The following is a 13,369-nucleotide window of genomic DNA, read 5'->3' as shown; positions in this document are numbered from 1 at the left end:
ATATTCTATGCTTTGTAAACTGGCCTGGAGCCTGTACTGGATGGCCAGTATATAAATTGAAATAAATAAATATATAGAAAGAACCTTCTGGGTAAGACTATGATAGAGGAGGGATTAAATTGGGTAGGCTATAGGTCTATTTTGTTATTCTGTGGTGGTGACGTTTAGGATTTTGTAATTAATTCTATTGTGTTATTTTGATATTTAGCTGACTCCTTCCTAATGAGTAGGGGGGCAGTCAGCTAAATATTTACACACATGCTTGTAGCTATTTTTCAAAGGGAATATACCCAGATGGTTTCCCTTTGACAATGAGGTACAAGGTCGTGTGTAGAAATGACTGAGTACACCTGCAGTCTCATCGGCTATTGAAAATTGCCTCATCAGTCTGTGGTTTTTCCCTCTCCTCCCATCACCACAGCATTCCTCAGTTACTAATTCCAGAGAGAATATCTAGGTTAGTTATGAGATGTGATACCATAAGTTGGAGATACTATTAGGAAAAATGAAATTCTGGAACTGATGGGAAGAAAAGCTCTTCTGCTGGATGCCTCGAGAAAGCTGAGGTCCCAACTAACCTGACCCCAAGGTTTCACTGCAGGTGCTTTTCCACAATCCAAGCTTCCACTGCACACATTGCTCACCAAGAAAAAAAAAGGTTCTCTTTGTCAAAAAAGATTTTACAATTCAAAAAATGTTACAAATTGTTCATTTTGCAGCTTGTAAAAATATTTATTGAAAATTACACTAGTAATATTCTGTAATGAAAGTATACATACAGCTTCCACCATAGCTAAAAATAGCTGATTCACTTAGTTTAGGGGCCACCTTGTGGCAAAGCAAAGATCTGTGAGGAGTCCAACTCCTTTCAGTCCTGCATTTCAACTTACTTTTTTTTTTTTTTTTTTTTACAAAGTAGGTTGATAGCAGATATATGTATGATACTTTTCAGTTCTTATAGCAATTAACACAGTTCAATTCAGTAAAGGACAAATCAAATCTAATTAATCATATACAAAAAGTAAAGTTTTGAAAAAAGGTCAAAATGTCAGAATATATTGACTGAATTAAAATTAATTAGTAGCAGAGTGAAGAAGAATTTCTTTTGTATTTTCAAATCAAATATGCCACCACTTGACTGTTACATTTTGTGATGCCCTCCATGCATTTGTGTTAAACCCAAATCAAGATTTATACATTTGAATATATGTATGTATATGTATAATTATAGATTTTATATATAAATACACACACACATATAAAAGGCAGTTGTGTGGTGTTTGTTTGTAGGGGTTGGGGTTGTGTGCTTGTCCCAGCAGCTGCTATGCATGTTTATTAGAGGCAAATAGTGAGCACTAATTGCGATTAGTGAGCGCTAATAGCAATATTACACCCGGAGCACTCGGGTGTTGCACTGCTGCAACTAATCCTGCTCCCTCCACTTGAGTTTCATCAACTTCGGTCCCCCAGGCCCTCACCCCAGGGCAATGACTAATTGCTCATGCCCTGCCAGTGCCAAAATTCAAGATGATGCCAGCTGACCCATGGCTCTTTCTCCCTCACTTGCAGGGCCCAGCAGGCCTAACTTTTTCAAAGTTGGGTGCAAGGGCAGGTGTGGGGTTTAATGGAGTTATCTTGGGGGTCTTGGAGGGGATATTGGGACAGCCAAAGAGGTCATTTTATTCTGTCATTGTTTATGGGTTCTTCTTGTGTGTGTATATATCTTGTTTTTTTCACAAGATTTCTACATTTTTGATTGGAAAGTTCAAGGAAATGCACCTTGGACTTTTCTACCTGTCAGTGACTGCAGAACTTAGTAAATTCTTGTAAATCTCAGTTAGGATTAGAAATGTGAAGGCTTGAGAAAAAAACAGAAAAATATGGAAAATTATTTTTTGTTCTGTTTTATTCCTGTGGCTAGAAGTGGAAAAATTGGAAATTTTGAAAAAAGTGAAAAAACTTATGAAATATTTTCTCTTTTAGAAAGATGCATAAAATGCTTTTCAAGACATGGTTTTAAAAGAATTATCATTATCTACTCATCAGTCTCTCAAAATGTTTTCTTCTGTGTACTATGATGATGTAAGACAATGAAAAATATTAGGCAATTCCAATTCCAATCCTGTATACTATAGGATTACATATAAATCTCAAATCCCAGATGCATTTCTCCCTCTTCAGAGGACTCATGGTCATCTTTACTAGAGGAACACAGAGCCCTTCTAGAGTCCTTCTTTGCTCATAAATTGTTGCCTGTTTTCTTCTTGCATTGAAGAATGGTGGAGATCCTGTCCTCCTGACTTGGTCACTGCTCATCTTTTCGGAGATGTTCTTTGACCCTAAAGAACTGGGACAGTGTCCTTCACTCTGGTACAGGAAAACAAGTAGTCTAGTACCACTGCATTTGACTGGATTGCTAAACAAGCAACAATCACAGTCTTAGGGGCTGATGCTGGTAAAGTGTTTTCAAATGTTGCAGAAAATGGAACATCTGCAAGTATTTGGTCCAGGAGTGCAATCTGGGGCTCCTAGCACCTCTGACCCTCTTGCTTCTCTGCTGCTTCAGATTCTTCCATCTTCTGCAGCATGTGGAACAAACGGCTCTATGTTTGGAAACATAGACACTGTACCAAGATGTGAAAGAATAGAAAAGCTTGCTCCAATTCTTGCAGATCTTCAGTTTACTAAAACCCAGATTTAGAATCAGATGCTATACATTTTTCAGACATGGATTTGTGATTAGAGACAGAAACTAGAGATTCTAGTATTTTCGTGAATATGTTACTGCACAAATGACATGCTATTTCAGATAGGAGATACGCTATTGTTCCATTCTGTGAAGTTTAATTGAATATCCACATTTACTGCTAGTTAACACTGCTAAGTCTGCGATTTGTTAAGCTGACAGTCATAGTTTTAATAGAGAGCTGAAGGCAGGTTGAAAGAGGGATTGCTACTATAATATGCAAGAGAGCTCAGAAAAAAATTAGTTTATTCTTTTTCTAATCTCAATAATATTGATAGAGCTGTTCTTATTTCATTTGATAAAAGCGAGCTTTTATTAACTACAGTGTTGATGGTTTTTATTTTCCGCTCCATGCCCTAATCTTTAACTAGCAGAATCTTGGACCTGTTCAAATGATCAGGGCATGGCAGCTTGCAGGCTAATTTCTAGCACTGGCTATACCTGCAATAACTGTTTGGGATACTTATGAAATTTAAAAATACAAATACCATAGTTTTACATGAAAAAAGAAAACTCTTGTATGTGCTAAGCATTACACTGTTCATTTTGTATCTTGAAGACAGAACATTTAAATATTATACAAAAAATAAGTATTGTGTACATTTACATTTTTCCCAAAATTTCCATTTTTTCCAAAGCAGTGCCCTCCAGTCCACCCCTGAAAAAAACACTATTTTTTCCAATGGTTTCAAAATTTCTGGAAATTTTACATCTCTGATTAGGATAGAGATATGAATGGAGAAGAAACTGACTCAGGTACAGGAATATACATGACAATATTAATAAAAAAAAAAAAAGCAAACACCTCACTGCTAACAGCAGGGTTGGTCACCTTCGCCTAGATCATGTATTAGGCACTAGCTAAAGATACGACTTTGAAAGGTTTCTTGTAGATGGACGTATACAAAAAAATTGCATATATGGATTTAAAGAGATTTGGTATATGACATGACATCTTGCTGCTGATGTCTGATAACTGCTTGCTGCCCACTGGGGGTAAAGGTAATAGATTATACTAATTCAGCACATATTATCTTCTGATAGCATTCCTTAAGATTACTTTAAATTACATTTTCATTTGCATCTCTTTTGTGGTTTTTTGCTGCCAAGAATATACATGTACAGATATGATCATAAATATTCAAGGACGGGAGCCAGCTCTGTGGCTTTGCAGTTGGTGCCCTGGGGACTGATTCTGGGATTGAGGTCTGTTCCTTGGTTTGGCTGGTGCAGCATTTGCCGTCTCTGGTGGGAGGCTGAGACACCTGCTGTTAGAAAGGCTGATCCTGCTCTCTTAGCCAAATGAGACTGCCACAGGTCTTGGTCAATATGCAAGGGGAAAAAAGGCAAAATGAGGGCTGTAATGACAGCCAGGCAGGATGGCGTAAGGCCCCCCCCCCCCTTACGCCATCCTGCCTGGAAGAAATAGAGGAAGAAATAGAAAATAGAAAAAACAGGTGAAATCAGATGCCCTGTCTGTGAAGCCTTCTCAGAATTTACCGCTTTTTACTTTTTCTGGACCTAGAAGAGAACAGATTTGGGAATAGGGTTTATTATTGGTTAGTCACATGCTGACTTACAACAGATATTATCAAACACAACAGGTTCACAGCCAAGGTGCCAGATAAACATTAACTCCCTGCATCAGTTTTATAGTGGATTGACTAATAAAATCAAAAGACCTCTGCAGTCGTTCCTGGATAAAATCCATCCCCTCTTTTCTGCTCCCCTTTCCCCCTACCCCTGCTAAGATCTTGGCCGACTGTACCACAAGGTTAAATATCCATGCATCCTTTGAGGTTCACCCTACATTGCTATGTACTGGAAACAAAGCATGCTCATGTTCTCCTGCCCCTCCCCTGCAGAGACTAAAGTTGCCAAGGTAGTAAGAACAAAGAATAATTGTTTCTCCTTCCCCCTCTGTGGTCTCTACCACTCCCTCCTGACCAGATGGCATAGCTAGGCAGCTCAGGAGACCTTTGCTGACCTGAAGGCTGGAGGAGCATCTCCTCCAAGATGCACCCCCAGAGATGTTTGTTGGCAGGCAAGTATTACCACAATAGTATCAGCCATCTTCTCTCCCTCACCGGGCCTCAACACAACCGCTCAGCAGCACACCCGGGATCAGTCATCCCTGGCCTTAATCTAGCCAGGACTGGGAGTGCCCTCAGAGCCCCTGGAATGGAGGGAGACAGAGGAGTAATGCTCTGATATGGTCAATACTGCGAGCACGCTCACTGCCCCTGAGATGAATAGAAACTCAGACATGGCTGCATGCATCTTCAGGTATTAAAACCATGGGTTATTTCTGCCTGTGGAATTTGCACCAGTTTTCAAAGCGAGAGAATGTGAGTACTTTCACTTTGAAAGGTGCTGCGGGTGCATTTGCATTAGGTGAGTATTTTTTTCACGGAAAATAATGCTCAGAGATTTGAAACTGCAATTAGTGCATGCTATTTTCCTCCCTCAACTGACATGCCCCTAGTAGCACCTCTGTCACATGCGGTTAAATGGATGCATGTTGTGGAACATTGCAGATACTTTTATCTGCGCTGAGGGAGGGAAATATTCAGACAGCTGATTTACGCAGATAAACTGTTACTTACTTGCATAAAAGGCTTTGAAAACTGTGCTCTTCATGAATACAAACAAATAACCCTACACACTCAGAAGTCCCAGCATTGGTTAATTTTTCTGCTCAGTCAATTTGCTAGCACATTATAATGTTCTGTTTGTATGTACTGACAATTCCTACTCAGCACAGGAATTTTAGGAGAGCCAAATGGTGTCTGGCGGTATTTCTTACTAAGGAAGCAGTCTAGATGGTATGAAAGAAAATTGTTGGCACTCAGGTTTTGGTATCTTTTGAAAGATGAGTGCATCTGATTATATTTTGAAAGGTTTACTTTACCATGCAGTAACCATCACTTGATCTGGCAAAGCTCACTACCACTATAGTGTGAGTCCAGACAGGTCAGTGCTGCAAAGGAAAATGAGTTCTTACCTGATAATTTTCGTTCCTGTAATACCACGGATCAGTCCAGACTCCTGGGTTTTGCTCCCCCTCTAGCAGATGGAGACAGAAGTTTACCAACAAAACTCCGCCTTATCTAGGAGGGAGCCACCTACAGTCTGGCAGTATTACTTAATGTCAAATCAGAATGGATTCCAAAAACCCAAACTAACTATATACAGTAACATAACAACTTTAAACCAGCTCATGAAACCCCCAAATGGGAACAGTACCCAAGGTACTCGGAAGAACTCGACTGATCTGCAAGAAAAGAGAACAACTCATGACAGAATAGCGAGGACTCTCCAAATTCCGATAAGACCCAAAATAGGGCGGGACTCTGGACTGATCCGTGGTACTACAGGAACGAAAATTATCAGGTAAGAAACTAATTTTCCTTTCCTTGTACATACCCGGATCAGTCCAGACTCCTGGGATGTAGCAGAGCTGTACTTACTTGGGATGGGATCCAGAGAGGCCCGCTCGCAGTACACCTGCTCCGAAAGCCCCTGCCCCTGATGCCTGAACATCCAGATGGTAATGCCTGGCAAAGGTATGTAGCGACTTCCACGTAGCCGCTCTACAAATTTCCTCTGGGGAAACCTGTTGACATTCCGCCCAGGAAGCGGCTTGAGATCAAGTGGAATGAGCCCGAAGGCCCACAGGTAATGAAAGACTGCTCAACAAATAAGCAGAATTTATGGTCTTTTTCAACCAGCGAGATATCGTAGCCTTAGAAGCCATATTACCCTGTCGAGGTCCACTCCAGAGCACAAAGAGATGATCTGATAGCCGGAACCTATTGGTAATTTCCAGATAGCGCAGTAAAGCTCAACGAACATCCAGCTTCCGCAAATCCTTATTACAGGGATCTGACCTCTCTAGGCCGGAAGCTCCACCAACTGATTTAAATGGAAAGATGACACCACCTTGGGAAGAAAAGAAGGAACTGTACGCAGGGAAACTCCAGAATCCGAAATTCTCAAAAAGGGCTCCCTACACAAAGCTTGAATCTCCGACAGCCGGCGTGCAGAGGCAATCGCCACCAGAAATACCACCTTCAACGTGAAATCTTTCAAGTTTGCTCTATGCAAGGGTTCAAAAGGTGCCGCACACAAGGCTTTAAGACCTCACTGGAGGTCTCAAATGCTTCACTCCCTGCAAAAAACGAGAGACATCAGGATGAGCTGCCAGGCCAACCCCTTGTATGTTACCGCGTAAAGAACCGATCGCGGCCACCTGCACTCGCAAGGAACTCCATGACAAGCCCTTCGACAAACCATCCTGAAGGAAGCTCAAGATGTCGGATACTCCCGCCTGGGTAGCCACAACACTCCTGGCGAGACACCAAGCATCAAAAACCTTCCAGACTCGGATGTAAGATAAAGATGTAGAGACCTTACAGGACCGCAACAATGTAGTTACCACAGCATCCGAATACCCCCGGGACTTCAATCGCATCCTCTCAAAAGCCATGCCGCTAGACAAAAGCGTTCAACCTAACGCGTAAACGTGTCTTATCACTGAATGGACCCACTGATCCGACGTGATTTTGGCCCACTCCTCGTAAAACGGTGTCAGTCTGCTGCCACCATGGGGACCGAGGAATGAGCCGGCCGCCCATCATTGCGAGGTCTTTCCACCCGGCGCGCCCTGGCCGGATCCAGGCCTACCGAAACGCCGCCCTCGAAAGGACGGAGTGTAGGACTGCTGCCTGCTGGCGTTGTGATGAAAGGAAGAAACTGATCCCCGAGACGTCCGGGGCCTCTGACCTCCTCGAAAACGAGACCTGGAGGGAAAGGCTCCTCTCAACTTCGGCTTATCCTCCGGCAATTTACCTGATTCTCACTCAAGCACTGGAACAGGTCCTCCAGCTCCTTGCCGAAGAGCAGCTTACCCTTAAACGGTAGGGAGCCTAGTTGAGCTTTGGAGGATACATCCGCAGTCCAGCTGCGTAACCACAAAAGATGTCGCGTGGACACTGCCGACACCATGGTCCTGGCTGATGTGCGAAGCAAATTGTAAAAGGCATCCGCACTGTAGGCAATGTCCGCCTCCAGCCGCCCCGCCTGGCGGGCTTCTTCCTGGGATAATGACTCGTTGGCAAGGAACTGCTGCACCCAATGCAGACCTGCTCGCAACGAAAAATTGCTACACATCGCTGTCCGGATCCCCAGGGCGGATACTTCAAAAATCTTAAGCTGATCCTGCAGGTCCTTAAGGGCTGTTCCCCCCATGACCGGAATGGTGGTCTTCTTCGTGACCACTTGCATCCACCTTAGGAACCCTCAAGAGCTCCAAGGCCTCCTCGGGTAGGGGATAGAGTTTATCCTTCGCCTTCGCCACCTTAAGGCCCAAATTCAGAGTATCCCACTCCTTAAAAAGTAAATCCGTGGCTGAAAAATGGAAGAGGAAGGACGAAGGAGGCCTCCGTAGACTCAACACCACAGGGTCCGTTACTCCTAGGTGAGACTCCTCCTGAGAGAGCTGAATTCCCAGCTCCCCCAAAATAGCAGGGATAAGGGGTCCCAGTTCATCTCTGTGAAAGAGATGGACCACCTTCGGATCATCCCTGTCCGCTCCATGGACCCCCCATAGATCGCCTTGCTGTTGCTTGGCCTCTCCCTCTACCCCCCTCGGGGGCTGAGAAGGCAACTCCCGGTCGTCTTGGTCCTCTGAATCTGAGGAAGAATTGGGATCAGCCACTGGGGTTCTTAAGGGTTTAGGCCGCTGGCCAGACGAGGAACCCGCGTCCTGAGGGGCCCGAGCCCGCTTCGGAGGCCGGGGCTGGGAGTCCAGGAGGAGAGGCCTTTTCTTACTCACCTTGCAAGCCTTAAAGGTCTTATGCATGAGCAGGATAAAATCGGAGGATAACGAAGACTCCGATGAAGTAGCATCCGTGTCCCCTGTAGCAGCATCCTCAGCATTATGCCTGCCACTATCCACGGGCCTGTCCCCCTCAGGGACCCTGCGCTGAGGGGAAAAACTCGGGGGAAGGTTCTCCTCCCCAGGCGCTGCCTGCACTGCTGTAATCACCGGCACCAAGGGAGGCAAAATGGCGCCCGCATCCGCGCTGCCTGGGAACGGACCAAGGATTGGGGCCGGCAGCTCCCCAAAAGCGCCCATAACGGTCTGGACCCTGAGGACGACCCCCTTTGGGGTCACGGAGGCACCCTCACCCCCAGAAAGACAAGCGGCGCATAGGCCGTCCTGCGATAGGCGTGCTCGCGCCACGCCGCAGGCCCAACACGTGTCCCGACGTGGCATGGGAGCAAAATAAAACTACCCCCAGTCCCCAGAAAACACGACAAAACGGCGCCAAAATACCTCCCCCTCCTCCCTGCGATCGGAAGGGCCATGGGAGTCGAGCCGCTCTAACAATAAAAAATGTCGTTTTTGGGTTTTTTTTTAAACAAGTACCTGTCCAGCAGCCTCTGGGTCCTGAACCTACTGGGGGGAGTGAGCCGGGCTCCCTGGTATCACCCCGAGTAGCTGAGCGTGCTGGCAAATGGGTCCTCAACCCACAACACCAGCGGCCTCTGTAACCAGGGCGGATGGTCCCCTCAGGACCTCACATCCCCCTGGGAGGCGAGAGACCCTGACCTGCAGGAACACACTGCGGTCTGTCTCCTGAAAAAAAACTGTCCCTAGCTTTATTTTTTTAACTTTTGCCTAACACTATCCTAACTCTAAATTAGGCCCTAACACAGACTATAGGTTTTGCACCTCCTCCACCTGCTGGAGACAGAAGAATACTGCCAGACTGTAGGTGGCACCCTCCTAGATAAGGCTGAGTTGTGTTGGTAAACTTCTGTCTCCATCTGCTAGAGGGGGGGGGGGGGGGGGGGGCAAAACTCAGGAGTCTGGACTGATCCAGGTACGTACAGGGAACAGAAATTAGTACCTTTCCCTCTTTCCAGAGATGCTGGAAAAGCAGTGCATAATGAAGCCTGCAGTGTACTCACTTGGTGCTGTGAGCTTGTGGAGAAAGGGAAGCACAGTATCTTCCAGTTGCTGCTTCTGATCCAACAGCTCCTGCCTGGTGGGGTTCTTGGTATTTGCCAGCCACTCACTTTTGTTTTTGCAGGCACTGATACATCTGAGCTGAAGGAAGAGCAGGGAAAGCAAAAAATGACTTGTATGGAAGACCTACTAAGCAGCTCTGATCTGCTTCTCTGCCTCTGCTCTTAGTCTAATTTCAGGGGGGCCAATATTCAACTGGCAGATAGCCGGATAAGTAGGACTTATCAGCTATGTAGTGGCCGTTGGATATCCATTTATGTTTAGCGGCTGCTAGATAGCTGGATAAAAGATGAGCGGGCAATGGGTAGATTGGGATGGCACTACAGGAAAATTAGTTTCTTACCTGATAATTTTCGTTCCTGTAGTACCAAGGATCAGTCCAGACTGCTGGGTTATGCCTCCCCTCCAGCAGATGGAGTCAGAGAGAAAACTGAAAGCACCCCCTAGATATACTGGTGTGCCACCTGCGATCCCTCAGTATATGTGATATCAAAGCAGAAGTAATGAATTAACCACTTCCGACAATGCCCCCAAAAATTTCTTTTCCTCCCTTTTTTTTTTTTTTACTCAATGACTAGATCAAACAGAAACCTCCTGGATGACATAGAAAACCAGGTATAAGAAGTACGACACAAAAGAGTGTACAGGACAACACTAAAGAACGACAAACTTACCATTAAAACTGTTCCAAACGTAATGAATATAATCTGCAAATGAAGAATATTAGAAGACGAGTGGACTCCCAGAACTGTGGGCGGGCGTCTGGACTGATCCTTGGTACTACAGGAACAAAAATTATCAGGTAAGAAACTAATTTTCCTTTCCCTGTACGTACCAGGATCAGTCCAGACTGCTGGGATGTACCCGAGCCGCCTTAACTGGGGTGGGACCCTGAGAGTCCCGCTCGAATCACGCTGCTCCCAAAGGACTGTGCGGACGGACCACGGACATCCAGACGATAATGCCTGGAAAACGTATGCCATGATTTCCAAGTGGCCGCCCTGCATATCTCTTGACAAGAGACCAATTGATTTTCTGCCCACGAAGTCACTTGAGAACGCAAAGAATGAGCCTTAAGCCCATCCGGAACAGGTTTACCGCAACCAATATACGTGGACGCAATAGCGCCCTTCAACCAGCGTGCGATTGTAGTCTTGGACGCCTGAAGTCCCTTCTTGGGCCCATTCCATAATACAAAAAGGTGATCCGACCTTCTAAAGAAGTTGGTAACCTCCAAGTAGCGCAAAAGGACCCGACGGACGTCCAAACGCCTCAAGTCTTTACCTTGAGAAGACTGCAGCTCTTCTTCCAAAAAAGAAGGCAACTCTACCGTCTGGTTAACATGAAACGATGAAACCACCTTAGGCAAGAAGGAAGGTACGGTCCGTAAGGAGACTCCCGACGCGGAAATACGCAAGAACGGTTCTCTGCAAGAAAGAGCCTGTAGCTCCAAAACACGACGGGCCGAGGAAATGGCCACTAGGAAAACCGTCTTGAGAGTCAGATCCTTTAACGAAGCCGCCTTAATAGGCTCAAAAGGTGCCGCACACAGGCCACAGAGTACCAAGTTCAAGTTCCAGGAAGGACAAGGAACCCGCACAGGAGGTCGCAAATTCCGAACACCTCGCAAAAACCGTGCAACATCAGGGTGACTCGCAAGAGAAGACCCCTCGACCTTGCCTCTTAAGCAGCCCAGCGCCGCTACCTGAACTCGAAGCGAATTGTACGCCAACCCCTTCTTCAGGCCATCTTGCAGAAACGAAAGGATGTGACCCATGGACGAATGTCGGGGCGCAATACTTAGCGCAGCGCACCAGTCGTGGAAAATCTTCCAAACCCTAGCATAAGTAAGCGTAGTGGAAGACCTGCGCGCCCGAAGAAGAGTCGAAACAACAGCGTCCGAATAACCTCTCTTCCTCAACTGCTTCCGCTCGTAAGCCAGGCCGCCAGACAAAAGTGATCTGCCAGATCGAAAAACACCGGACCCTGACGGAGAAGATTGGGAAGATGACCCAGACGTAGTGGACCGTCAACCGCCAGGTTGACGAGATCCGCAAACCACGGGCAACACGGCCATTCCAGAGCTACAAGAATCACCATACCTTGGTGAGCCTCTATGCGCCATAACACTTTTCCCACAAGGGGCCACGGAGGAAACACGTAAAGAAGGATTCGACGGGGCCACGGAAGCACCAACGCATCCACGCCTTCCGACCCGTGTTCCCGTCTTCGGCTGAAGAAACGCCCCGCTTTCGCATTTAGCCGGGTCGCCATCAGATCCAAGCGTGGAGTCCCCCAACGCTGGGTGATGAGATGCATCGCCTCTGCCGACAGCTCCCATTCTCCTGGATCTAGATGCTGTCGACTGAGGTAATCTGCCTGCACGTTGTCCACGCCGGCTATGTGGGTGGCCGCGATGCGCGACAAGTGTCGTTCCGCCCAGCTCATCAACAATGCCGCCTCTGTCGCCACCGCCCGACTCTTCGTGCCGCCTTGCCGATTTATGTACGCCACTGCAGTTGCATTGTCCAACAGAATCTGGACTGCTCGGCCGCGCACGATCAGAAGGAGGCGACACAAGGCTAGACGTACCGCTCTGGTCTCCAAGCGATTGATGGACCAAGTGGACTGGAGCGCTGACCAGGTGCCCTGGACTGCTCGGGACTGGCAGACCGTCCCCCAGCCGGAAAGGCTGGTATCCGTTGTCACCACTATCCAAGATGGAGGCTCCAGGTCCACTCCCTGCAGGAGATGACCGGGAGTTAGCCACCAGGAGAGACTGGAGCGGGCCGGTTCCATCAAGGGCAACTCCAGGCCGTAATCCTCGGACCTGGGATCCCAACGAGAAAGAAGCGCTGTTTGTAACGGCCGCATATGCGCAAAAGCCCACGGCACCATCTCCATAGTAGACACCATATGACCAATGACCTGTAAATAATCCCAAGCCATAGGAATGGGGAGGTCCATCAGGCGCCGCACCTGTGCCATGAGATTGAGCATGCGTTGATGTGGGAGAAAGACCTTGCCCTCTAGGGTATTGAACCGAGCGCCCAAGAATTCCAACTGTTGGGTCGGCTCGAGTCGGCTCTTCGCGAAGTTGACTACCCAACCCAACAACTGGAGTTGACGCACCACCAAGGAAACCGCCCGTTTGCAAGACTCTTGCGACTTCGCCCGGATGAGCCAATCGTCGAGATAGGGATGTACAAGAACTCCTTGACGACGGAGGGAAGCCGCAACTACTACGAGAACCTTGGTGAATACTCGCGGAGCGGTCACCAGCCCGAATGGAAGGGCACAAAATTGGTAATGATACCCCAACACCATGAACCTCAGGTATTTTTGATGACGCTCTCGGATATCGATGTGAAGATATGCCTCGGTCAGGTCCAAAGAAGCCAAATACTCTCCCTTGTGGACGGCCGCAATAACAGACCGTAGCGTCTCCATCCGAAAACGAGGCACGCGTAACGCCTTGTTCACGCCTTTTAGATCCAAGATCGGCCTGAAGGTGCCCTTCTTCTTGGGAACCAGGAAGTATATGGAATACTGATCTGTCTTGATCTCATCCGGTGGGACCGGGACCA

General features: G+C 46.9%; 1 protein-coding gene across 2 annotated transcripts in view; it reads right to left on the bottom strand.

The window, feature by feature from the left end:
- Nucleotides 1-856: 856 nt before the first annotated feature.
- The window catches only part of ANKRD45 (ankyrin repeat domain 45), a 124,442-nt gene continuing 111,929 nt past the window's right edge, over nucleotides 857-13,369 (bottom strand). For both annotated transcript variants that reach the window (XM_029618970.1, XM_029618971.1), the window contains 2 exons: nucleotides 9,725-9,863; nucleotides 857-4,267 (listed from right to left, as the gene is read on the bottom strand). In XM_029618970.1, the coding sequence (XP_029474830.1) occupies nucleotides 4,236-4,267; nucleotides 9,725-9,863 (171 nt within the window). In that variant the 3' untranslated portion in view covers nucleotides 857-4,235. The remainder of the gene's footprint in view (nucleotides 4,268-9,724; nucleotides 9,864-13,369) is intronic.

Source organism: Rhinatrema bivittatum, chromosome 10 (assembly GCF_901001135.1).
Source record: "Rhinatrema bivittatum chromosome 10, aRhiBiv1.1, whole genome shotgun sequence".
Lineage (NCBI taxonomy): Eukaryota > Metazoa > Chordata > Amphibia > Gymnophiona > Rhinatrematidae > Rhinatrema > Rhinatrema bivittatum.
This window is presented reverse-complemented; position numbering and strand designations above follow the sequence as displayed.